The sequence below is a fragment of the Cebus imitator genome, unplaced genomic scaffold, assembly GCF_001604975.1.
Source record: "Cebus imitator isolate Cc_AM_T3 unplaced genomic scaffold, Cebus_imitator-1.0 Scaffold326, whole genome shotgun sequence".
Classification (NCBI taxonomy): domain Eukaryota; kingdom Metazoa; phylum Chordata; class Mammalia; order Primates; family Cebidae; genus Cebus; species Cebus imitator.
The window spans coordinates 2,208,656-2,232,506 of NW_016107641.1; the positions used below are offsets into that span (position 1 = coordinate 2,208,656).

The 23,851-nt window shown below is 41.2% G+C and overlaps 1 protein-coding gene across 1 annotated transcript in view; it reads left to right on the forward strand.

Annotated features, from left to right (window-relative positions):
• Positions 1 to 5,133: 5,133 nt before the first annotated feature.
• The window catches only part of CUNH10orf53 (chromosome unknown C10orf53 homolog), a 32,004-nt gene continuing 13,286 nt past the window's right edge, over positions 5,134 to 23,851 (forward strand). The window contains 2 exon segments of the mRNA XM_037729982.1: positions 5,134 to 5,292; positions 19,024 to 19,143. Of these exon segments, the coding sequence (XP_037585910.1) occupies positions 5,196 to 5,292; positions 19,024 to 19,143 (217 nt within the window). The 5' untranslated portion in view covers positions 5,134 to 5,195.

Here is a 23,851-nt window from a genome sequence, read left to right on the forward strand (position 1 = left end):
CCTAACAGACATTTATAGAACATTGCACTCAACAACTACAGAATATACACATTATTCTCATTAGTACATGGAATATTCTCTAAGACAGGCTATATGTTAAAACACAAAACAAATCTCAAAAAAAAAACTTAAAAATTGAAATTATATTAAGTATCTTCTCAGACCACAATAGCATAAAACTAGATATCAACAAGAAGAGAAACTTTGAAAACTATATAAATACATGGAAATTAACCCACTCCCGAATAACCATTAGGTCAATGAAGAAATTAAGGAGGAATTCAAAAAATTTTTGAAACAAGTGAAAACAAGATAAAGCATACCAAAATATGCTGTATTCTAATACAGCAAAAGTAGTACTAAGAGGTAAGTTCATAGTATTATAGTAACAAGTGTCTACATTATTTTAAAAAATTAGAAGGATTTCAAATAAACAATCTAATAGTACACCTCAATGAACTAGGAAAGCAAGAACAAACCAAACCCAAAAATTAATAAAAGGAAAGAAATAATAAAGATCAAAGCAGAAATAAATGAAATAGAGACTTAAAAACAATACAAAAGGTCAACAATATGAAAAGTTGGTTTTTCAAAAAGATAAAATTGATAAACTACTAGCTACACTAACCAAGAAAAGAAGAGAGAAGGCCCAAATAAAATTAGAAACAAAAAAAGACACATTATAACTGATACCACAGAAATACAAAAGATCATCAGAAACTATTATGAACAACTACACGCCAACAAACTGGAAAAACTAAAGGAAATGAATAAATTAATGGTCACACACAACAAAGACTGAATCAGGAAGAAATAGAAAAGTTGAACAAAGCAATAACTTGTAATGAGATTGAATCAGTAATCGAGTCTCTCAACAATGAAAAGCCCAGGACTGGAAGGTTTCACTGTCAAATTCTACCAAACTTACAAAGAAGAACCAACACCAATTATTCCAATTATTCCAACTATTCCAAAAAAATTGAAGAGGCAGAAATTCCTCCTAACTCATGCTACAAGGACAACATTACCCTGATACCAAAACCAGACAAGGATACATACATAAAGAAGAAAACTACTGGCCAATATCCCTGATGAAAATAAATGCAAAAAAATATCCTCAACAAAATATTAGCAAATCAAATCCAACAACACATTAAAATGATAGTATAGCATGATCAAGTGCGATTTATCCCAGGGTTGCAAGAGATGATTCAAATATGCGAATCAATAAACGTGATACATCACATCAACAAAATAAAGGACAAAAACCACATGATTATCTCAATAGACGCAAATAAACCATTCGACAAATTTCAACATCCCTCAACAAACTAGGCATAGAAGGAACATAGCTCAAAATAATAAAGCCCATATATGACAAATCCACAGCTAACATCATACAGAATGAGGAAGAGTTGAAAGCCTTTCTTCTTAGAACTGGAACAAGACAAGGCTGCCCACTTTCACCTTTCATCATAATACTGGAAATCATAGCCAAAACAATCAGATGAGAGAAAAATAAAAGGCTTCCACGTTGGAAAAGAAGTCAAATTGCTGCTCTTTGCAGATGACATGATTTTACACCTAGAAAAACCTAAAGACTCCACCAGAAAACCTCTCAGATCTGATAAATGAATTCAGTAAAGCAGCAGGATACAAAAACAACCTACAGAAATCAACAGCATTTCTATATACCATTAATGAACTATCTGAGAAAGAAATGGAAAAGGCAATTTCACTTGAAATCGTTACAAAAAACCAAACTACCTAGGAATAAATTTAATCAAGGAAGTGAAAGACCTGTACAAGGAAAACTACAAAATATGTATGAAGAAACTGAAGATATACAAACAAATGGCAAAACATCCTATGTTCATGAATCAGAATAATTAACATTATTAAAATGGCCATAATACCCAAAGAAATCTGCAGATTCAATCCTATTCCTATCAAAATATCAACAGCATCTTTCCCAGAATTAGACAAAACAATCCTAAAATTCCTATGGTACCAAAAGAGAGCCCAAATAGCCAAAGCAATTTGAGCAAAAAGAACAAAACAGGAGGCATTACATTACCTGACTTCAAAATATATTACAGAGCTATAGTAACAAAAACAGCATGGTACTGATATAAAAACAGACTCATAAGCCAATGGAACAGAATAGATAACCCAGAAATAAATCCACATATTTACAGCTAAACTGATTTTCAACAAAGGCATGAAGAACATACACTAGGGAAAAGACACCCTCTTCAATCAAGGGTGTTAGAAAAACTGGATATCCTTATGCAGAAGAATGCAACTGAACACCTATGTTTCACTACACACAAAAAACAACTCAAGATAAGATTAAAGGCTTAAATGTAAGACTCAAAACTATAAAATCTACTAGAAAAAAACATAGAGGAAACACTTTAGGACATTGCTCTAGGCAAAGATATGGCTAAGACCTCAAAAGCACAGAGAATGAAAACAAAAATATAGGAATGAGGCTATATTAAACTAAAAAGCTTCTACACTATAAGGGAAGCAATCATCAGAGTGAAGACAGAACCTGTTGTATTGGAGAAAATGTCTGCAAACTATTCATCTGGAAAGGGATTATTATCCAGAATATATAAGAAACTCAAACAACTCAACAGTTAAAAAATAATAATAATAACCCCATTAAAAAGTTGGCAAGGGACATGAATAGACTTTTCTCAAAAGAAGACACAAAAATAGCCAACCAGTATACAAACAAAAAATAAATGCTCAACATCACTAATCATCATCACTAATCATCAGGGAAATACAAATCAAAACCACAGTGAAATATCATCACCACCCTCCTTAAACTAGGATACCATCGGAATTAGGATTAAATATAAATCAACCAATATCCAAATGGACTGTAGCCCAGTTTTGAGTGTTCATCTGGGTGTTTCAGAAAAATCTCAAACTCTGAAATTGTATAAAGATGATCCTGGGTTGGTGCAAGTAGGAGTTAGCAAGAATTAAATTTTAAAATCTTCTATAGGGGAAGATATCATCTGAGGCCTCGAATTGTTTCTACAAATAATTTTTGAATACAATGTCCAGCACACAATTAAAATAAACCAGGAACTCTAGGAGACAAGACAAAATGTGCAGAAACAAGCAGAAATAATGAACCACAGGAACAAACACATAGATTCTCTCAACAGTAGAATTCTCAAACACAGACTGTAAAATACCTATCTTTACTACAATGAAGGAGATAAAGCCAAACCTAAAAAGCTTGGAAGAAGCTGAAAGTGGCACAGCAGATTGGAAAAAAGAACAAACTAAAATTCTAGAATTGAAAAATAAATAACTGGAATAAAGAACCAGATTGCTGGCTTTTGTTCTCAGTTACAAGACGGCTGAAAAAAAATTCATAGACTCGATTAAAGGTAAAAATGAATGAATGCACGCATACATACATGTATACATACAACCCCAAAAGAGGCATGGAAGAAAAAAGAAATGTACAGAAAAGAGACACACACAATACAATGAGAAGGTCTAACATATATTTAGCTGGAGTCCCTGAGAATGAGAAAATGGAACGGAAGAAATATGTGAAGAGATGATGGCTCAAACTATTTCAAAAACTGATGAAGGACTTTCATGCAGAGTTTCAAGAATCTCAACAAATCTCAAGAGAAGTAAATTTAAAAGAAAAAAAACTATATATAAGCATCTTACAGTAAAACTACAGAAAGCAAGAGATAAAGGAGTCTTGAAAACAGAGCAGTAACAGAAAACAACCATTCATACAAAACTTTTAGCAAAGTTAAAACCGTTAAATTTCTAATTAATAAAAATACTACAGTGAATAGCGAATTTTTGCCTTTTAAGAAGTGTACGAAGTTTATGGAAAACCAGAAAGTCCTTCTAAGACAGGACAGATAATCATATAGAGCCAAGAGGACGAATAATGGCATCATGTGCAGTCCTGCCTTCCTCCACAGTCTACCGGGTTCAGCTGTGTTGGTGAATTCAGTGGTCCTTGTCCAGTGATGCAAAACTCTCAAGTGCTGGGGGAAATTATTTACGACCCATAATGATGTAACTGATATCATTCCTCTATTAACCAATGATGTATAAACTAATTCTCATCAAAGAAATATATATCATAGAACATACTGTACACGTGGAGAGAATTAAAATACACAGTAGCATATGTTGGGAGAAGAATTAGTGGCAAAGGGTTTTTAAAACACTTTACTGTTCAAAAGGAGGGTCAAAATATCAATTACAATTGAATTTTAGGAAAGTAAGACACGATGTAATCGCAAGGGTATTGCGATTGTTAGGTTGGGCTAATTGCTGTAATAAACAACCCCTCAAATCTCAGTAGTTATGGAATAAATGTTTCCTTCTTGCCTCGGTAGCCAACTAATGCAGATCGGTGGGGCTCTACTCAGGGGTCCAGGTTTCTCCCACGTTTTGGGTCTGTCTCCCCGGGAGCCTCAGGTCCTCCCTGGGATCCCATATCTGGCTACCGATAAGGAAAGGGCGACAGCAGGTGTGGAGACTTTTTAGGGACCACGCCTATGAGTGGTGGATGTCTTTTATGACCGAATTCCAGTGAGCAGAACTGAGCAAATAGAAGGGAATTAGACGAACTCACAGTTTTGTCTCCACCAAGTAGCCTAACTGGTGACAGAACAGACAGGTGGAAGGGAGTGGGGGAAGAGGAATGAAGAACAAATACCCTCAATCAATCAAAAACAGACAACAAAATAGAAGAAATGCAAGGGTTTCCAATCCATATTACACCCCTGTCACTGTTGGGATCGTTACTTGGCCTCCCTGAGCCTCTGTTTTATTAACAGAAAACACAAAATACTTCCTAGGGATGGTAAACTAATTCAGACAGATAACGCAGGGAAAGTGCTTAGCACGCCGGCTGACACGAACTTACAGTGCCTGGATGCTGCTATTCATCACTAACACTTGCCACACCAGGTCAAACGTACGTGTGTGCGGACCTGGCGCTGAGGCTCATGTGAGCAACTTGGGGCGGGGAGGATCCCGGAGCACCACCACCCCGGCCCCGCCCCGCCCCGCGCGTGGCCACGCCCACGTCCCGCGCGTAGCCACGCCCACGCGCCGGGGCCGAAGGAGAGGTTGCGTAGCAACGTGTGTTGCTCTGTAGCCCAGGCTGCGGTGGCGGAGGACTGGCGATGCCCAAGAACTCGGTGGTCATCCTGCGCTACGGGCCCTACAGCGCGGCAGGCCTGTCAGTGGAACACCACACCTTCCGCCTACACGGCCTGCAAGGTGGGCCTCCCCGCCGCGTGCGCGCCTGCGCGTCCCAGCCTCCGGGCGTTCGTGTAGGTGGTGCCCTGTGCCTAGGCCTTCCTTCCTCAGACTGCTACCAAGCGCCACCTCCCCAGGAAGTCTTCCCACAGCTCCCAGTCCGCCGGATGACGTAAAATCCATCCTATGGCTTCCAGGGCTTGGATAAAAGAGTGGGAAAGCTGTTCTATTCAAGAGTGAGCTGTCCACCCAGTGCCCAGCACATTACACAAATTACCTCCGTAGAAAAAATTACATAACCCTGCTTTAAGAATTGGGAAACTGAGGATCAGGAATATTAAGTGACTTTCACAAGTCAAATGGCTGGGAAGTAGCGGTGCTGGGATTCCATTTCTTAATCATTCATGCAACAGACTTTTACTAAGCACCCAGTGTGTGTTGGACTCCCAGGGACTGAAGACACACTATTGAACAGTGATGAATGTCCTTGAAGTAATCTTGTTAACTGTTAAATGACAGTTGTGCCTAAGCTCTGACTGAGGCTAGGTGGTGCCTTGGGAACTAACCATAGTGGGACCTGGGTCTAGCCATAATGGGAGGGTAGAGGGAGAGGTCTGGGAAGGCTCATCTAAGTGGAGCCTTCAGTGAGCCCACATTTGAGCAGGGCTTTAAAGAATGAGTAGAAACTAACCAAGTCAAGAGAGAAAAGCTTTACAGGCAGAGGGACTAATAATATGGGCAATGGCTGGAGGCATTCAACAAATGATGTATTAATATTTGTTGAACTGATGGGGGATGTGGCTGGAGAGGTATTCAGGGACCAGATCCTGCAGGACCACAGACAAGTTTTAGGTGGGGGATGAAGTTGTTGCTGCTCTGAGGAGAGCAGATTAGAGGGGCCAAGAGTGGAAACAAGGAAGACAAGTCTGCTTGGTGGTCCAGGGCTGAGATGAAAGTAGCTTGGACCATAAATGAGACCATGGATCAAAGTGAAAGCAATGGTACTTCCTGAGAAGATGGATGTGGGAGGCAAGGGTAAAAAGAATGTCATCCAGATCCAGTCAGTGTCTGGCTTGAAACAGTGCTGGTGGATGGACATGCTGTCCGCTAAAATTGAAGACACCAAAGATGGGCCACAATTTGGAGGAATATGTGGAACAGTTCCAAAGTAACAGTCTAGGTTGGACATACATATGGTACCCGACTTAGACTTTCTGACTTTGGGATGGGTTTATTGGGAGGTAACCCCATCATAAGTAGAGGCACATCTGAACTTACAATGGTTCCACTTGCCATTTTTCCACTTTATGGTGGGCTTACCCAGGTATTAAGCCCACCTTCCATTTACAGTGAGCTTATTGGGACCTAGCCCCATCGTAAGTCAAGGAGCATCTAAATTAAGCTTCATGTGCTTTCAGCTACCTAGATGGAGGTGCTGAATCAGCTCTGTTTTTCTGGAGTTCAGAGAAAAAGTCTGAGATGGAGATAGAAAGACCTGAGTCACTGACTTGGAGAGAACATATAGACTGAGATGAGAGCCCAGGAATGAGCATTGATGAACTCTCATGATATGACCCAACTAAGAATCTTCCAGGCAAAATGCCCTGGAAGTCCAAGGACGCAAAAATTAGTTTTAGCTGAGCAATCAGGGAAGGCTTCCTGGAGGAGATGGCATTTCAATCAGCAGAGGAAGTTGCTTTCTGTGAGAGAACAGTTGATAGAGAAATTTCTGTTGCAAATACCTCCATGTTTGTATTAGTCTATTGGGACTGCCATAACAAAATACCATAGACTATGGGACTTAAACAATAAAAATATATTTTTCCGGTCTAAAGGCTAAAATTCCCTGATCAAGGTCTGGCAAGCTCAGCTTTTGGTGAGAGCTCTGGACTCTCTTCCTGGCTTGCTGACAGCCACCTTCTCTCTTGTCCTCACATAGTGGGATTGTATGGGGAGAGATGGGAGTGAGCAAGCTCTCTGATGTTCTTCTTAGAAGAAGAAAGACACTAATCCTATCAGATTAGTTCCTCACCCTTATGATCTCATTTAACCTTAATTACCTCTTTAAGGACCTATCTCCAAATACACATTGGGAGTTAGAGCTTCCATATATGAAGTTGGGGGAAGGGGGCAACAATTCAATCCATAGCAGTGTTGCATGGTGAAGTTTAAAATATTTTGTAGTTTTGGCTAAGGACACAGTCTAAGTAAGTGATTTTTCTCTTCATCCCCCTCTGATAAGCCACACCTACCCACCCTCACCTCATAATCCACGTTTAGTTTATGTTCACTTTCTCTAAAAATAATGTGGATAAAATATATATTTAAAAATTTGCCATTTTAACCATGTTAAGCATACAATTCAATGATGTTAATTAACTTTACAGTGTTGTGGCACCATCACTGTTCTCTTATTTTTAAAATTGTTCAGCACCCCAAACAGAAACTGTATTCATTAAGCAATAACTCTATCTCCCCACCCCCAGCCCCTGGTAACTTGTATTAAAGCTACTTTGTAGCTTATTTCACTTAGCATAATATTTCAAGGTTTATTCATGCTATAGCATGTATTATAGTACTTTATTCCTTTTTGTGGCTGAATAAATTCTACTTTATGGATATACCATATTTTGTTTATCCATTCATCTGTTGATAGACACTTGGGTTGTTTCCACCTTTCCACTACTGTGAATAGTACTGTTATGAACATTGGTAAACACCTATCTGTTTGAATCCCTTTGTTTTAAAGGAGTGAAATTGCTGAGTCATATGGTAATTCTATGTTTAACTTTTTGAGGAATGACCAAACTGTTTTCTGAAGGAGCTGCACCATTTTACATTACTCCAGCAATGCACAAGGATTCCAAATTTCTTTGTTTTTAATTAAAGCCATCCTAGTAGGTGTGAAACAGTATCTTATGGTTTTTACTGAAAATTCTCTAATGATCAGGATGTTGAGCATCTTTTCATGTACTTATTGGCCATTTGTATGTCTTTGGAGAAATGTCTGTTCAGGTCCTTTGCCCATTTTTAAATTGGGTTGCACCTTTTTTTTGTTATTGAATTGGAAAATTTCCTCAGACATTCTGAATATGAGACCCTTAATAGATAAATTATTTGCAAATATTTTCTCCCACTCTGTAAATTATCTTTTCACTTTCTTGATAGTATCCTTTGATGCACAAAATTTTTAATTGTAATGAAGTCCAATTTGTCTGTTTTTTTCTTATGTGGCCTGTGATATGTTGTTTAAGAAACCATTGTCTGCTGGGCACAGTGGTTCAGACCTGTAATGCCAGCACTTTGGGAGGCTGAGGCAGGTGGATCACTTGAACCCAGGAGTTCAAGACCAGCCTGTTTTGAAGTTCAAAACCAGCCTCTTTGGTAGAGACCAGCCATCTCTATAGAAAATACAAAAATTAGGTGTGTGTGATGGCACGCATCTGCAGTCCCAGCTACTCGGGAGGTAGGAGGTAGGAGGATTGCTGGAGCTCTGGAGGCCAAGATTGCAGTGAATCAAGATTGTGCCACTGAAGTCCAGACTGGGTGACAGAGCACAAGACCCTGTCAAAAAAAAAAAAAAAAAAGACAGAAAAGAAAAGAAAAGAAATCATTGTCAAGTCTAAGACTTTGCAGATTTGCCCCTATGTTTTCTTCTAAGAATTTTATAATTTCTAAATTTAGATCTTTGATCCATTTTTAGTTAATTTTTGTATATGGTGTAATGTAAGGGTCCAAATTCATTCAAAAGATATTCATGTGGATATCCAACTATCCCAAGACCTTTTGTTAAAGAGACTGTTCTTTACCCATTGAATGGCCTTCGCACCCATGTCAAAAATCAACTATTTGTTCACATAAGTCAATGTGAACATTTATTTCTAGGCTCTTAATTCTATTCCATTGTTCTGTATGTTTCTCCTTATCTCAGTATCATATTATTTTGATTACTGTAGCTTTCTAGTAAGTTTTGAACTCAGGAAATATGAGTCTTCCAACTTAGTTTTTTTCTCAAGATTGTTTTATCTGTTTTAGGTCCCTTGAAATTCTCTATTAATTTTAACATAGGTTTTTCCATTTCTGCAAGAAACTCCATCTGGAATGTGATAGGTATTGCTTTGAATCTGTGTAATCCTTTGAGTAGCGTTGTTATTTTAACAATACTAAGCCTTTTAATCCATGCACACAGGATGTATTTTCATTTATTTAGATCTTCCTTAATTTCTTTTAGCAACTTTTATAGTTTTCAGTGTATAAGACTTGCACTTAATTGTTTGTGTATATTCCTAAATGTTTTGTTCTTTTAGCTACTATTATAAATTGAATGATTTTCTTTATCTCCTTTTCAGATCAGTCATTGCTAATGTGTAGAAATACAACTGCTTTTTGTGTGTTAATTTTGTATCCTTCAACTTTGCCAATTTCATTTATTAACACTAACAGCTTTTTTTTTTTTTTTTAAGAACACTAGCAGTGTTGGGATATAAGATCATGCAATCTGCAAATAGAGGTAGTCTTACTTCTTCCTTTCCAATTTAAATGCCTTTTATTTCTTTCTCTTGCCTAATTTATCTGGCTAGTACTCCTAATACTATGTTAATTAGAAGTGGCAAAGGTGGGCATCCTTGCCTTGTTCAGTGGGCCTCCTTTAATCAGTTGGAGGCCTTAAGAAAACAAACACTAATGTTTCTCAAAGAACACAGGACTCTCCCCAAGACTGCAACATAGAAACTCTACCTTTCTCTCTAGCCTAGACTGTGAGCCAATTCCTTAAAATCTCTCCCCTACTATCTCTCGATAGATAGATGATAGATAAATAGATAGATAGATAGACAGATATGCAAACATACACATACATACAACACACACACACACACACACACACACACACACAGAGATGGTCCCTGACTTACAATTGTTTGACTAATTTTTGACTATATGCTGATGCTTTCAGCTGTGTACATTAATTGTGAGTACCCATACATCCCCATTCTGTTTTTCACTTTCACTATAGTATTCAATACATTATGTAAAATATTCAACACTTTATTGTAAAATTGGTTTTGTGTCAGATAATTTTGCTCAACTGTAAGCTAATGTAAGTGTTCTGAGTATGTTTAAAGTAGACTAGGCTAAGCTATAATGTTCAGTACATTGGGTGGCCTAAATGCATTTTTTTTTTTTTTTGAGACACAGTCTTGCTCTGTCGCCCAGGCTGGAGTGCAATGGCGCAATCTCAGCTCACTGCAACCTCCACCTCCCAGGTTCAAGCGATTCTCTTGCCTCGGCCTCCTGAATAGCTGGGACTACAGGCATGTGCCACCACACCCAGCTAATTTTTTGTATTTTTAGTAGAGATGGGATTTCATCATGTTGGTCAGGTTGGTCTCAATCTCCTGACCTCATAATCCACCTGCCTCGGCCTCCCAAAGTACTGGGATTACAGGCATGAGCCACTGCGCCCAGGGCCCTAAATGCATTGTTAACTTACAATATTTTCAACTTACAATGGGTTCATCAAGACTTAAGTTCACTGTGGTTGAGGAGCAACTATATATGTGTATAATGTGTATATATTTGTATATGTGTATATATATGTACACACACACTCACACAAATGTAGATTTTATTGGTTCTCTTTCTCTGGAGAATTCTGACCAATACAACAGGTTGTTGTTTTTTTCCTTTCTGCACTTTAAGTATATATCCTACTACCTTCTGGCCTCCATGGCTTCTGATGAGAAAGCTGATAATCTTATTGAGGTGTGTGATGAGTCATTTCTTTCTCACTGCTTTCAAGAGTCTCTCTTTGTGTTTTGACAATTTGTTTATAATGTGTCTTAGTAAAAAACTCTGAGTTTATCCTGCTTGGAGTTGGTTGAGCTTCTTGGATAGGTATTTTCATGCGTTTCATCAAATTTGGGAAGTTTTCAGCCATTATTTCTTCAGATATTCTGTCCCTTTCTCTATTTCCTTTTCTCCTGGGTCTTTCACTAGGTACATGTTATTATACCTTAGGGCATCACAGGTCTCCAGGGCTGTTCATTTTTCTTCATTCTTTTTTCCTTTCTAATCTTTGGACTGGGTAATCTCAATTGGCCTGTCTTCAAGTTTGCTGATTTCTTCTGCTTACTCAAGTTTGCTGTTGAATCTGTGTAGTACATTTTTCATTTTGGTTATTATACTTTTTAACTCCAGGACTTATTTGGTTCCTTTTAGAATTTATCTTTATGATATTCTCATTTTGTTCATATGTCATTTTTCTAATTTCTTTTAGTTCTTTGTCTCTGGCTTCCTTTGGCTCTTTGAGCATATTTAATATAGTTGATTTAATGTAAGCCCAATGCCTGGGGTTCTTCAGGAACAGTTTTTGTTAATTAATTTTTTTCCTTTGTATGGCTCATACTTTCCTGGTTTTTTGTATGCTCTGTGATTCCTTTTGTTGAAAACTGGACATTCAAATATTATAATGTATTATCTCCGGAACTCAGATTCTCCTCTTTCCCCAGAGTTTGCCATTCCTAACTGTAGAAGGCTTAGCTTGTGGTCAGTGTTTTGACCAAAATTTTCTTGAATAAAGTTTTCTTGAGTGCCAGGAGCTTTAAAATAAAACAAACAAAAACCCTCTCCCATTCTTTGTGTATTTGCTCCATTTGAGACACTCCTTTAACACTCGGCCAGGCTGTTTACAATTTTGGCTCAGCCTTTACTTCCTGTTTTCAAGAACCTATAGATCAGCCAGTGATGAAACTGCAGGATCTTCACGGCCTTTTCCAAGCACGCATCCTGTTCTAAGCCTGTACCGGCTTTCTAAATTCCCCAGTATACATGGGTGCCTTTGAATGCCCTAATTTTTCAAAGAAACTCTCTCTAGCTTTTCCCCTAGGCTTTGTGAGATCTATTGTGTATCTCAACTATAATCTATTGCCCAGGCAGCTGCGGGTTTTTCATTTGCCTTACAATGTTTGTGAGCACTGCCCCCGGCTTTTCCACCCTGTGTGAGTTCCAAGTTAGGCAAACAAACACAAGTACCTTGAGTCAGTCCTTCAGGAAACCTGCAGATGGGCAGAACAAGCAAACACAATAATTTGCAAGTAAGATCCACTCTGCTCCTTCTGGAATCAAGAAACACAGTCCCATACTGGGAACACAGGCTGCTATCTTCAAGACTGCCACCAGGTTAGGGAGGAGGTGGGCAAGGGCAGGCAAAATACCACAAAGCTCTCCTACCATTTTGAGGTTGCCTTTTCCTTGATTCAGTATTCATGTGGTTGCTGTAGACCTTTGCCATTTTCTAGAGTTTTGACAATGTTGGTTCTGACAGTGTCTGGGTTTTTTTTTTCTTTTATGTATCTGCAGAGGAATGGGAATTTGGAGCTGTCTGCTCTGCTATTTTGCTGACACTTTTATGTCCCTTGCTCCTGCCACGACCAACATGATTGTAGGGGTTCCATTAGATCATTTACATACCAAAATTTTGATTAAAGCAGAATGCATAAATGAACATTTTGTTATATTATACAACTTACCAGTTTTGCAGGGGAAACTCCCCATCTAGTTTGTCCACAAATCCTGTCAGCTTTACCTGTCACTTCTGCCTGGTCGCTTGTCTCCTGCCTACATTCTTGGCACCTCTGGCAGGGAGATGGCATGAGCAGAGCATCAGCATAGGGGCTCTGAAGTCAACACATTTGGTTTGAATTGGGCTCCACCGTTTAGTAGCCTTGCAGTCAAGGTGAAAATCAAGTGGTTTTACCTTTATGAGCCTCAGGTTCTTGTTAGTAAAAGGGGAATGTGAATCCCTGCCTCACCAATGTGAGATTCTGATGAGCAAGTGCGTGTAAAGTAATGAACACGATGCCTGCACACAGTAAGGGCTCCACGGGAATTAGTTCTTACTGTTCCTGAGGAAGGCTCATTGTGAAAGGGATGAGCAGGTAGCCTGGGCACTTCTGGGGAGCAGCAGACTATTGGGTCTGGTTGGAAGAGGATGTGCAAGTGCAACAAGAGAGTTCAGCCTGTCTCATCCTTGGCAACAGGAAACAGCAAAGGTTCTTGAGCTAAAGGATGATGAGATTAGAGATGTACCTTAAAAGCCTAATTCTGGAAGAAGAAATTTAAGAAAGAGAGGTCGGACTGAGTGGGCAGCGTGGAATGAACTACTAATAAATATTAAGCCAGTGGCTAGAAATTGAGTTCTGGAGTTTGGAAGAAAGATGAAGGCAGGATATTTGAGTCAGGAGTAGCTATGACTTTAAATGACATCTCTATGCTGATGAACTTCCAAATTTATGTCTTTAATCAGGACCTCTTGTTGCCACTGGCATGTTGGGTAGGCATCTCCGACTTAGTATGCCCAAAATGTCCACCTGGACTCCTAGCACTCACCCCTACCAGCAGCTCTGTCCACTTCCCCTCTGGGCTCACAGCAGCTCCATCTTGCAGTTACTCAGGCCTGATGCCCAGCAGACATCTCTCAGTTCTCCCTGTCGCTCACACTCCCTGTTTAGTCTGTCACACAATTTGTCAGCTCTGCCCTCAAAGTACGCCCAGAATTATTCACTCCTAGGCCTCCAGACTACCCACTCTGCATTTTTTGGCCACCGCCATCATCTCCTGCCTGGATTACTGCCCTGGCCACCTGATTCTGTTCGCTGAGACCCTCGTCTGCTTGCAATCTGTTCTCAGCACCACAGCCAGGTGATACTGGTAAACCTGAATTACAGCATGGCCTTTACCCCTAAGAACATTCCAGGGACCCCCAGCTCACTCAGGGGAGAAGCCAAAGGCTCACCTGGCCCCCTAGGCTCCTCATGCCCCCAGCTCTGATCTCACCACCTCCTCCCTCTGCCTGTCCTCTCCCTGGCCAGCAGCTGCAGCCACAGCCGCCTCCTTCAGTCCTTCAATGCTCCTAGCCAACTCCCACTTTGGGGCTTCACAGCCATTCTGCCTGGAATGCTCCTTCCCACGTGGTCTTCAGCTTCATTCTCTCAGTCTCAAGATATTCCTCAAAAGTCACCTTCATGGGCAGGCCTTCCTTGGACATCCCACCAAAAATGTCAGCACTTCCCTCTGCCTCCCTCTTCCTGTTCTCCCTTCCCTCCTTATTTCTTCTTGGTGCTGGTTATTACCTACCACAATGAAAGACAGGACCAGAGATGTCAGGATGATGGGATGGCCCCCCTAAGGCCAGGGAGTGTTAAGAGGAGCAGCCTATGGAAGAGCAGGCGCTGAGGAGGAGAGCACTGGAGGCACAAGGGGGCAAGCAAGGGCATTTCGAGAAGAAAATGACCCGTGGGCTCCAAACTATTGAGTAGAGGTGATTTCTAGAGAGAGATGATTTCATGGCTGATGAAAGACTGAGAAAAAAGAGTATTTTTCTAATTTACCCTTGGCAGGAGAGTAAATTAAACTGTCACCTTGGAGGACAACTTGGCAGTGTCTATTAAAATGTGACCATATAGTGTAGAATCCAACTGTTCCATTTCTCAATATCTTCCTTATAAAAGAAAAACAAACCTCACACACGCACAAGGATGCATGCTGTGAATGTTTTCTACAACATTCTCAGTGATAGCAAAAAATTGGAAATAACCAGGAAAAAATGGCTAAATAAGTTGTAGTACATACGTCATGTAAAATACTACGCAGCACTGAAGAAGAGTGCAGCCGCACTATGTGTGTGACAGGGCTGGCACACACACTGTGGTGCAAGGGGAACAAATCGCGGTCCTGAATGCCATGGTCTCACTGCCACTGAAAAGACAGAGTCAGAGAAGAATTAGGGGTGATTTTTAAAATGTTGTCCTTTTCTATAATTTTAAAGTTTTTTTTTAAAAAAAAAACTATGAATCTGTGTTACATTGATAATCTGATTTTAAAAATTTAGAGTTCAAAATACGTATTTGTTTTTACCATCAAAAGCATTTTAAAGAAACAAGAAAGAAGGTGAGTCCAAGAGGGATGGGGAGCGCTGGGAAGCCATTGAATGTGGGATGGTTTCCTGACTTATGAGAGGGCAGGCTCTGGACCCGGTGAGCCGAAGGCTTCCCTGCAGGCGGTGAGCTGGTGAAAACAGCAAAAAGCAAAGGCAGCAGGCACAGGCGGCTCTTCCCACAGTAGGGGAGGGGAAGAGTATTTGGAGGAGAGCAAGAGGAGCATTTTTGTGGCTGAAGGAGACTTGAGGGTTGCAAGGTATCAGCAGGTGGTTGATTTGTAAAGCCAGGTCTGTACATCAGCGAATGATAAGCCTCGTAATACCGGCAGCCAACAAAGGCCAGGGTGTTCACTGCAGCAAAGCAGGGAGCATCTGCGCCCCCCACAACTTTAGACCCAGCACTTACCGCACAGCAGGCAGAGAGTGGTACCTTTGTAGGCCCTCCTCTGTAAAATCTGCATCTGAATTCTGTGTGTTTCTTTAAAAATTATAGCTCTTTATCATTTCTTGAAGCCCTGCTGGCTTTAGAAATAGACCTGATCTTTTCTGAACTTACCATGCCTTTAGCAATCTGAAAATTTTTGTTCTTTCTTCATTATCCATAAATTATAATAGCTCAGCAAAATGTTTCCACTATGGCCTCAATGCTGGTGAAGCTAAACTAATGTTTAATAAAAAGTTCTAAGTAATTTCCCTGGCCACGCTTGCCCCTTGCGCGCTGTACTTAAGTTTGTCAAATGACCCACTCAGAGGGCTTGGAAGGAACTGAAACCAATCCATAAAATAGAATCCACCCTATGTAGCTGAGACACCCTGTGTGCCATTCTCCTGTGCTACTATGCATCAGCGGCCCTCGCTCGTGGGCATTGGGTATGCCTCTGTGCTGGGTAGAGGAGGGAAAGAGATCTGTTTACCTCGACTCCCTGACCAGCGGCATTTAAATCATTCGCAGATGGTGCGCAATTCCACCAGCACTGAAGAGGAGGGAGCCTTTTCGATGTCCCTTTCATTTATTTAAATCCCCCTTGAAGAATGAGGTGCCACTTCAAAGAGGCCGGCAGACTGCGGGTGGCCTTACAGCTTCTGGTTGATTTATGCTGGAGTTTAGCCACTGCCTTTGCACAGACTTTGTTTTAGGGAGTATATTTATCTGACCTTTCTTTGACTAGACAACCCCACAGCAACTCATGGGAGGAAATGGGTGCTCCGTGTAGAGAGGTGACATTTAGATGAGCTGCAGGAATTCCAGGGCGTCTGGTGTTTGATCCCTTAAGCCTGCCATGGCCACCTTACAGCCAGCTCAGCACCTCCCAGATTGATGGGAAGGGAGTGCCCTGGGGCTGAACAGTCAAAGTGGACTCTGAGGCAGCTTGTCGCCTTACCAAGAATCAGACTTAGGTCACTCTGGGTCCATAAGGGTGGTGGTGCCCAGGGCCATTCTGTGTTTGCTTCTTCAGTGAGCCTGTATGAAAACCCGGCACTTGAAGAGAACTGTGGTCAGTGAGGAAGACACATGTCCTTTAAGACCACGAGAGCCTGTGCTTTGCAACCCTTTAGAGGGTAGAGTGAGGAGTGATGTGTCTCTTAAGATGGTTTCTTCCTATTGGGCTTCATTTGCTCAAACGTGAGGTGGACCCTCATTATTCAGCACCCCTCAACTCTATAGGGTTAGTGATTCAGTGGATCAGATCCTGTTTCTGAGCTACATCATGCCATGTAAGAGTGTAAGAGTGCCCCTGTCCTCAAAACAAACTCCAAGGTCAGATGCCACGTGAGGCTCAGTCAGCAGGCCCTGCAGGAGGGCCAAGAGCAGGCTACAGTATGCTCGCCTCCTGGGCCCTCCTCCCGTAGGGCCACTCCTCACCCACAGTCCATGCACCCTCACCTCTCCAGGCCTTAGAGAGTTGGCACTGGGTGTTAACACAGAGTGGCAGCACCTTGCCCCACAGGTGGGATGGGAGGCAGGTGTAAGGTGGGAATGGAGAATCTGTTTTGTTCCTGATTTCTTCCTGTCAAATTGAAATCCATCCTCTAGGCGTGTCTTCAGACAAATGCAGCTCCCCTGTCCTGAGGGGTTGCTGCTGAGGGAGCATGGGATCCCAGAAATCTCTGCCCATGGACTGCCTTTATGTCTCCCTAGACCATCAGCTGCCTTTCCACATGAGCTGGACCGCTACATTTAAACAAGTCATGGGTTCAAGCTGAGTGCCTTCTTTAAAGATGTTTAAGAAGAAGACACTTAAACAGAATACAAGATCATAAATATGCCAACGAAAAAGGTGCAGGCATTTTTTTAGAGACGCATTAGCTGACGCGGCTCAATTAGGGCCGCCTCTGGGTGCCCAGGGAGTGCTGTCTTGTTAATGGAGATCCTTGCTGAGTCTCTTTCTGAAGTTCCTCTCCAGAAGTGAAATTAAAATCACGCAATTAAAATGTTCACAGCTGGGGCTGGATGTTCTTGAACTGATTGAAAGATGAAGAAGTGGACACACCATTTTGAAACAGCAATTGTCTCTGTAATTAAATGCAATTAACTGACATAACTGTTTGCTTTTCTCCATGTAAAACTGATTGAAATGCCAACACTTTAAAGAATATGTCCCCATCTGTTTTCTCTTTCCATCCTAACCAAAATTCTCACCAACACATGAAGACCATCAAAGATAATGTTTGGCACACCCACTCTAATACTGATGTTATGGGGTAAACATATCCAGGAAATTGGGGAGAAATACATTGGAAAAAGTAGAGCCCTAGGCTATCCAATGCACATCACTTCTGAGCTACACTTGCTTCTTCACAATAAAAAGATTAAATCTAACAATTTTTCCATGGCTGATCTCTGGGGAAGGAGCCATTGAATGTAAGTGATAACCAAAACACAGATTCCAAAGATGAGACTAAAAAGTTCATTAGCTTTTCTAAAAAAACATTTTTTTCAGATTATTATAGGCAATCTGGAAAATGCTGAAAGAATAAAGAGAAAAACGTTTCCCATAATCTCACCACAAAAGATAATCAATAGGTATTTTCTTCATCCTTACATACATATTTGAATTCATATTGACTATATATTTTAAACATGTATTATACATGTTTGTATCCTAAGTTTTTACTTATGTTGCAAGTATTCTCCTTGCCATTAAAAAAGTTCATAAACATTTTTATAAATGTCCAAATAAAATCTCATCACAGGGACACTCTGCCATTTACTTGGCCTTCCTCTGGTTGTTGGACATACAAGTTATTCACAGTATTTTACTATCATAATAATACAGAAAAGACACCTTGTTGCAAAAATTTGCCTGTATTCTTTACATTTTTCCTTAGGAAGCTTTCTTTTAAGTGCAATTTCCTGGACTAAAGATTCAAATCATTTTTTTGAGGCTTTTGGTAGGTACAGCCAAATTGCCCTCCAGGAGGTGCCCAATTTGTACTTCCATCAGCAGGGTAAGAAGTTGCCTATTCCCCTGCCTGAGTCTTCTCCAGCACTGAGTATGGTCTCTATAAGATTGAGCCTCTGCAAAGCCCAATAGCCCTTTACTAGAGAAAGCTCATTGTTTAACAGATCACCATGGTTTAGAACAAATAGCAACTGAAACCTGAATTACTCAGGCCTCTGGCTGTGCTTTTCAGCAAAGGTGAGGGCACCTGGGACCAGCACCCAGTAAGTGCCTACCAGGGCAGTTGAGTGACACCCATGAGCAACTAGATGGCAGACAAGCTACTGTCATCATGAGGACTGGAACTGCTACCAATCAGGTTAGTTCAAAGACTGACCCCATGTCACCCACATCCCTTCCTGTCCTTCCTAGCTGTATTGGCCAAAGATGGACACGAGGTCATCCTAGAGAAGATAGAAGACTGGAATGTGGTGGAACTTATGGTCAATGAAGACGTCGTCTTTCACTGCAACATTAAGGACCTGGAGTTCGGTAAGTCCTTTAGCGACATTTCCAGCCAGCATTTTGTCTCCTCTGAGGAGTCCCTCAATTTCTAGTTGAAACAATCAGTGCATCATGCCTGGATTCAAATTGGGTTTCTGTCTGAGTATGAAACTCCTACTGAAAGCCCTGTGCCCTGTGGCACACACAGGAGCACATCCGAACCACACAGTAAAGTGTGTGATGCTCTGAGTTTCCCCAAACACTGGAAACAGAAGAGGAAGGAAAATGAAGTGAAGCCCTGGATTTCAAGGGATGTGATGGGATTAAGGGATAACAGTTTTTTGTACTTCAATAGTATGTATTCTACTATTATTTGCATTCAAAGCTGCTTTTGTTCCATATATTTATTCTATCTAGACTTGCTAAGACAATTTGAGTGGATATGCCAGTAGTGCATGACACTATCAGCAACGTTCAAGTGATTTCTTTGCCCTGGAGAGCTTCAGGCCTGGCAGGCTGTCACTGTGCATGCCTCTCTGTGCTCCGAAGTCAAAGCTTTGCAATCCATTCTATTTAACTCCATTAAAAACTAGTTAACATTTTACTTGCCCATGGCCTTTGAAAATGCCCTCTGGGTAGAAACCATAGGTATGTCTGATACGATAATAAACTGTATATGAAGCTAACCAAAAGACAATTATATCTATTTCCCTAGGAGGCGACGGTACACTAGACCCACTGTGTGAAAAGGCCCGCATAGCTGTGTTGAACGCCTACTGATCTCCTTGCGGAACAAGCATCTTAAATTGGCAGAACAGCAGCTGCCCCAGCCATTCTATGATACAGGCAGAAGTGGCTGTGCTGGGGTGTGGACACTGGGCTCTACTAGTGAGAACAGGGTAACTTCGGCCTGACTTCCAGCCTACACAGCCTCAGGGTTTTCACCTGGCTGCACAGGAGTCCACAGAAATAATAAAAACCACATCATTTGTAGCATCTCTCAATCTCAACCCATTGGGAGAGCCCTCCAATATCAGATACACATTGAGCTGAAGGAAATCATAAAATGCAATCAAATAACAAGGTGCCATCCCTTACTAATAACACATAGTTGCCAGAAGCATCTGAGATTTCATTGTTTAGTACTTGAAGAGCTCAGAACAGGTAAAATTAAAGAGAAGTTGGGGGAAGGGTGGGAATAAAGGCTTTTGACAGTCTGAACCAAAAGCAAATGTTAATATTTGGAAACTTTGCTGTTCCTACAGATTTATTTCTCTCTCCTGAGGGAATATTTTAAATTGCTAATATAAAATTAGCTGAAATCAAATCTTCAGTTATTCTCATCTAAAACAAGAAAATGACCTGTCTTCTTTTGCATCAAGATTGTCTAAGGAGGGCATGAAACCGTCCTCGGCAGAATGTGAGATGGCTCCCTGGTCCCTCTGGAGGAGAACACAGCCCCAAAGAGTTAAAGAGGGTCTTCTTTATGTTCAGTGTGAAAATCAATCATGTCAAAATGATATTTTTACTTTCTAGTCTTATGCACCAAAGTGTAGTATATATTCTTAACTACAGTGTAACGGAGAGGGGGAAATGCAGGTACGTTAAATGGGACATCATGGTAAGAAGGCCTCATACCTATAGAAGAAAGCCAGATTCCCTAACAGAAGACTCTGGACCCAGGGCACCCGTGCAGAAGGAGCAGGGTCTTTAGGATCCCTCCAAGAGCTTCGGCCTCGCTCCCTCTGAGAGCAAGCCTAACCATTGCCCCCGGAAGCCTCAAACCCTTCTGCACCCTAGAACTTCAAAGGTCACCAGGAACCATGAAACTGCTTGCACAGGTTCTTTCTCATATGTGAGAAAATAGAGGGTATAGTTTTAAAACCTCAGCCCAAGCTACACTTGTCAGAGTTGATTCAGGGATTGAATCAACTATTTAATTGATTCAATTAATTAAATCGAATCAATTTAAGCATCTCCTTACTGAGAAACTAAGGCTCAAAAAAGATTTTTCCAGTGTCTAGTGCCAGTTTTCATGTATCTTTTGTAACCCTAGATTTAGTCCTTTTTGTCAAAGACCAGTTTAAGTTACTATAGATATAGCATTCAATCTTTGTTTCAATATAACATTTTACTACAAGAGAAATCCATTCTCATTAAAGAAAAATGGAAAAATACACATAAAAATAAAGTACAGCTTTAATAACATTTTTATATATTTCAATTTGGGTTTCTTCTATTTATATCTGAATATTCATAAAGAGATAGACATGCAGAAATTGACTATCCATTTGAGATTTGCACAATTTTGTAAGTTTTCAAAAATTTTTCAACTTTTATTTTAGATACTGGGGGTACGTGGGTAGGTATGTTGAATCTTTTTTAAGACATAACATTTTACATAGAGCCACTTCCCACATGACTAAAGCATTTGTTGGCTGGGCATGGTGGCTGACATCTGTAATCAATCTCAGCACTTTGGGAGGCTGAGGCAGTCAGATCACCTGAGGTCAGGAGTTCGAGACCAACCTGACCAACATGGTGAAACCCCGTCTCTACTAAAAATACAAAAATTAGCCAGACGTGGTGACCTGCACCTGTAATCCCACCTACTCAGGAGGCTGAGGCAGGAGAATCGCTTGAACTCAGGAGGCAGAGATTGCAGTGAACCGAGATTGTGCCACTGCACTCTAGCCCAGGTAACAGAACAAGACTCCATCTCAAAAAAATAAAAATTTAAAAAAAGCATTGTGGGAGAAGATCTAAGATGGCCAAATAGGAACAGCTCCAGAGTGCAGTTCCTGGTGAGAACAGTGTAGAGGGTGAGTGCTCACTGCATTTCCAAACAAGTTTTCACTGCCCACAGACCAAGAGATCCCCAGGCCAAAAAGCACCACAAGTTATCAGCGCAGAGGTTGCAGCTGGTGCCACGTCGGAGCACAGTAACTCACACACAAGTCTGGGCTGCCTTTTCCGCCGGAGCCTGGAAGGCCTGGGAGACAGAGCTGCCCATTCAACTGAAAGGGAGGGGGCTAAGACAGGGAGCCAGGGGATCTGGCTCGGTGGGTACTGCCCTCACAAAATAAGCAATCTGAAATGCTCTGGATTGAGAGTTTCGCAGCAAGCACAGCTGGACCCAGGACTGTCCAGCTTAATGGGGGGAAGGGCATCCCCTATTACTGAGGCAGTTTACCACTTCACACAGGAGCTGGGCAGAGCCTGTAGTAGCTCAGCAATGTCTCTGCTGGCAGACTGTGATTAGACTACTCCATGCAGGGCAGGGCATCTATGAAAAAAGGCAGCAGCGTGACAGGGACTTACAAATAAAGCTGACCTTCCTAGGACAGAGCACCTGGGAAAAGAGGTGGTTATGAGTTCAGCTGCAGCAGACTTAAAGTTACCTGCCCAGCAGCTCTGCATGAAACAATGGAGCTCCCAGCACAGCACTTGAGCTCCTATAAGGGACAGACTGTCTCCTTAAGCAGCTCGCAGACTCCCATATACACAAAGAGACACCTCATAAAGGGGAGCTCAGGCCAACATCTGGTGGGTACTCATTTGGGACAAGGATAGCAGAGGAAGAAACCTGTGGCAACCCTTGCTGTTCTGCAGCCCCTGCAGGTGATCCATAGGCAAGCAGGGTTTGGAGTGGACCTCCAGCTGTCCTGCAGCAGAGGGGCCTTACTGTTGGAAGGAAAACTAAAAAGCAGAAAGAAATACTTCATCAGCAACAAAAAGAACATTCACTCAGAGACCCCAACCAAAAGTCACCAACTACAAAGACCATAGGTAGATAAAACCACTAAGATGGGAAGAAACCAGTGCAAAAAGGAGGAAAACACCAAAAACCAGAAGGCCTCTCCTCCTCCAAGGAATCACAATTATTCAATAGCTGGGGATCAAAGATGGATGGAGAATGAGTCTGGTGAATTGGCAGAAACAGGCTTTAGAAAGTAGGTAATAACAAACTTCTCAGAGCTAAAAGAACATGTTCTAACCCAATGCAAAGAAACTAAGAATGTAGAAAAAAGGTTAGATGAGATGCTAAATAGGATAAACAGCTTAGAGAAGAATATAAACAATCTGATGGAGCTGAAAAACACAGCACGAGAACTTCATGAAGCATACACAAGTTTCAATAGCCTAATTGACCAAGCAGAAGAAAGGATATCAGGGATTGAAGATCAACTCAATGAAATAAAACAAGACGGCCAGAATAGAGAAAAAAGAGTGAAAAGAAATGAACGAAGCCTCCAAGAAATACAGGATTATGTGAAAAGACCTAATCTACATTTGATAAGTGTATGTGAATGTGATGGAGAGAATGAATCCAAGCTGGAAAACACTCTTCAGGATATTATCCAGGAGGACTTCCCCAACGTAGCAAGCCAGGTCACCATTCAAGTCCAGGAAATACAGAGAACACCACAAAGATATTCCTCAAGAAGACCAACCTCAAGGCACATAATCATCAGATTCACCAGGGTTGAAATGAAGGAAAAAATGCTAAGGGCAGCCAGAGAGAAAGGTCAGGTTACCCACAAAGGGAAGCCCATCAGACTCACAGCACATCTCTCAGCAGAAACTCTACAAGCCAGAAGAGAGTGGAAGCCAATATTCAATATCTTTAAAGAAAATAACTTTCAATCTAGAATTTCACATCCAGCCAAATTAAGCTTCATATGCAAAGGAGAAAGAAAATCTTTTATGGACAAGCAATTGCGAAGTGATTTCATCACCACCAGGCCTGCCTTAC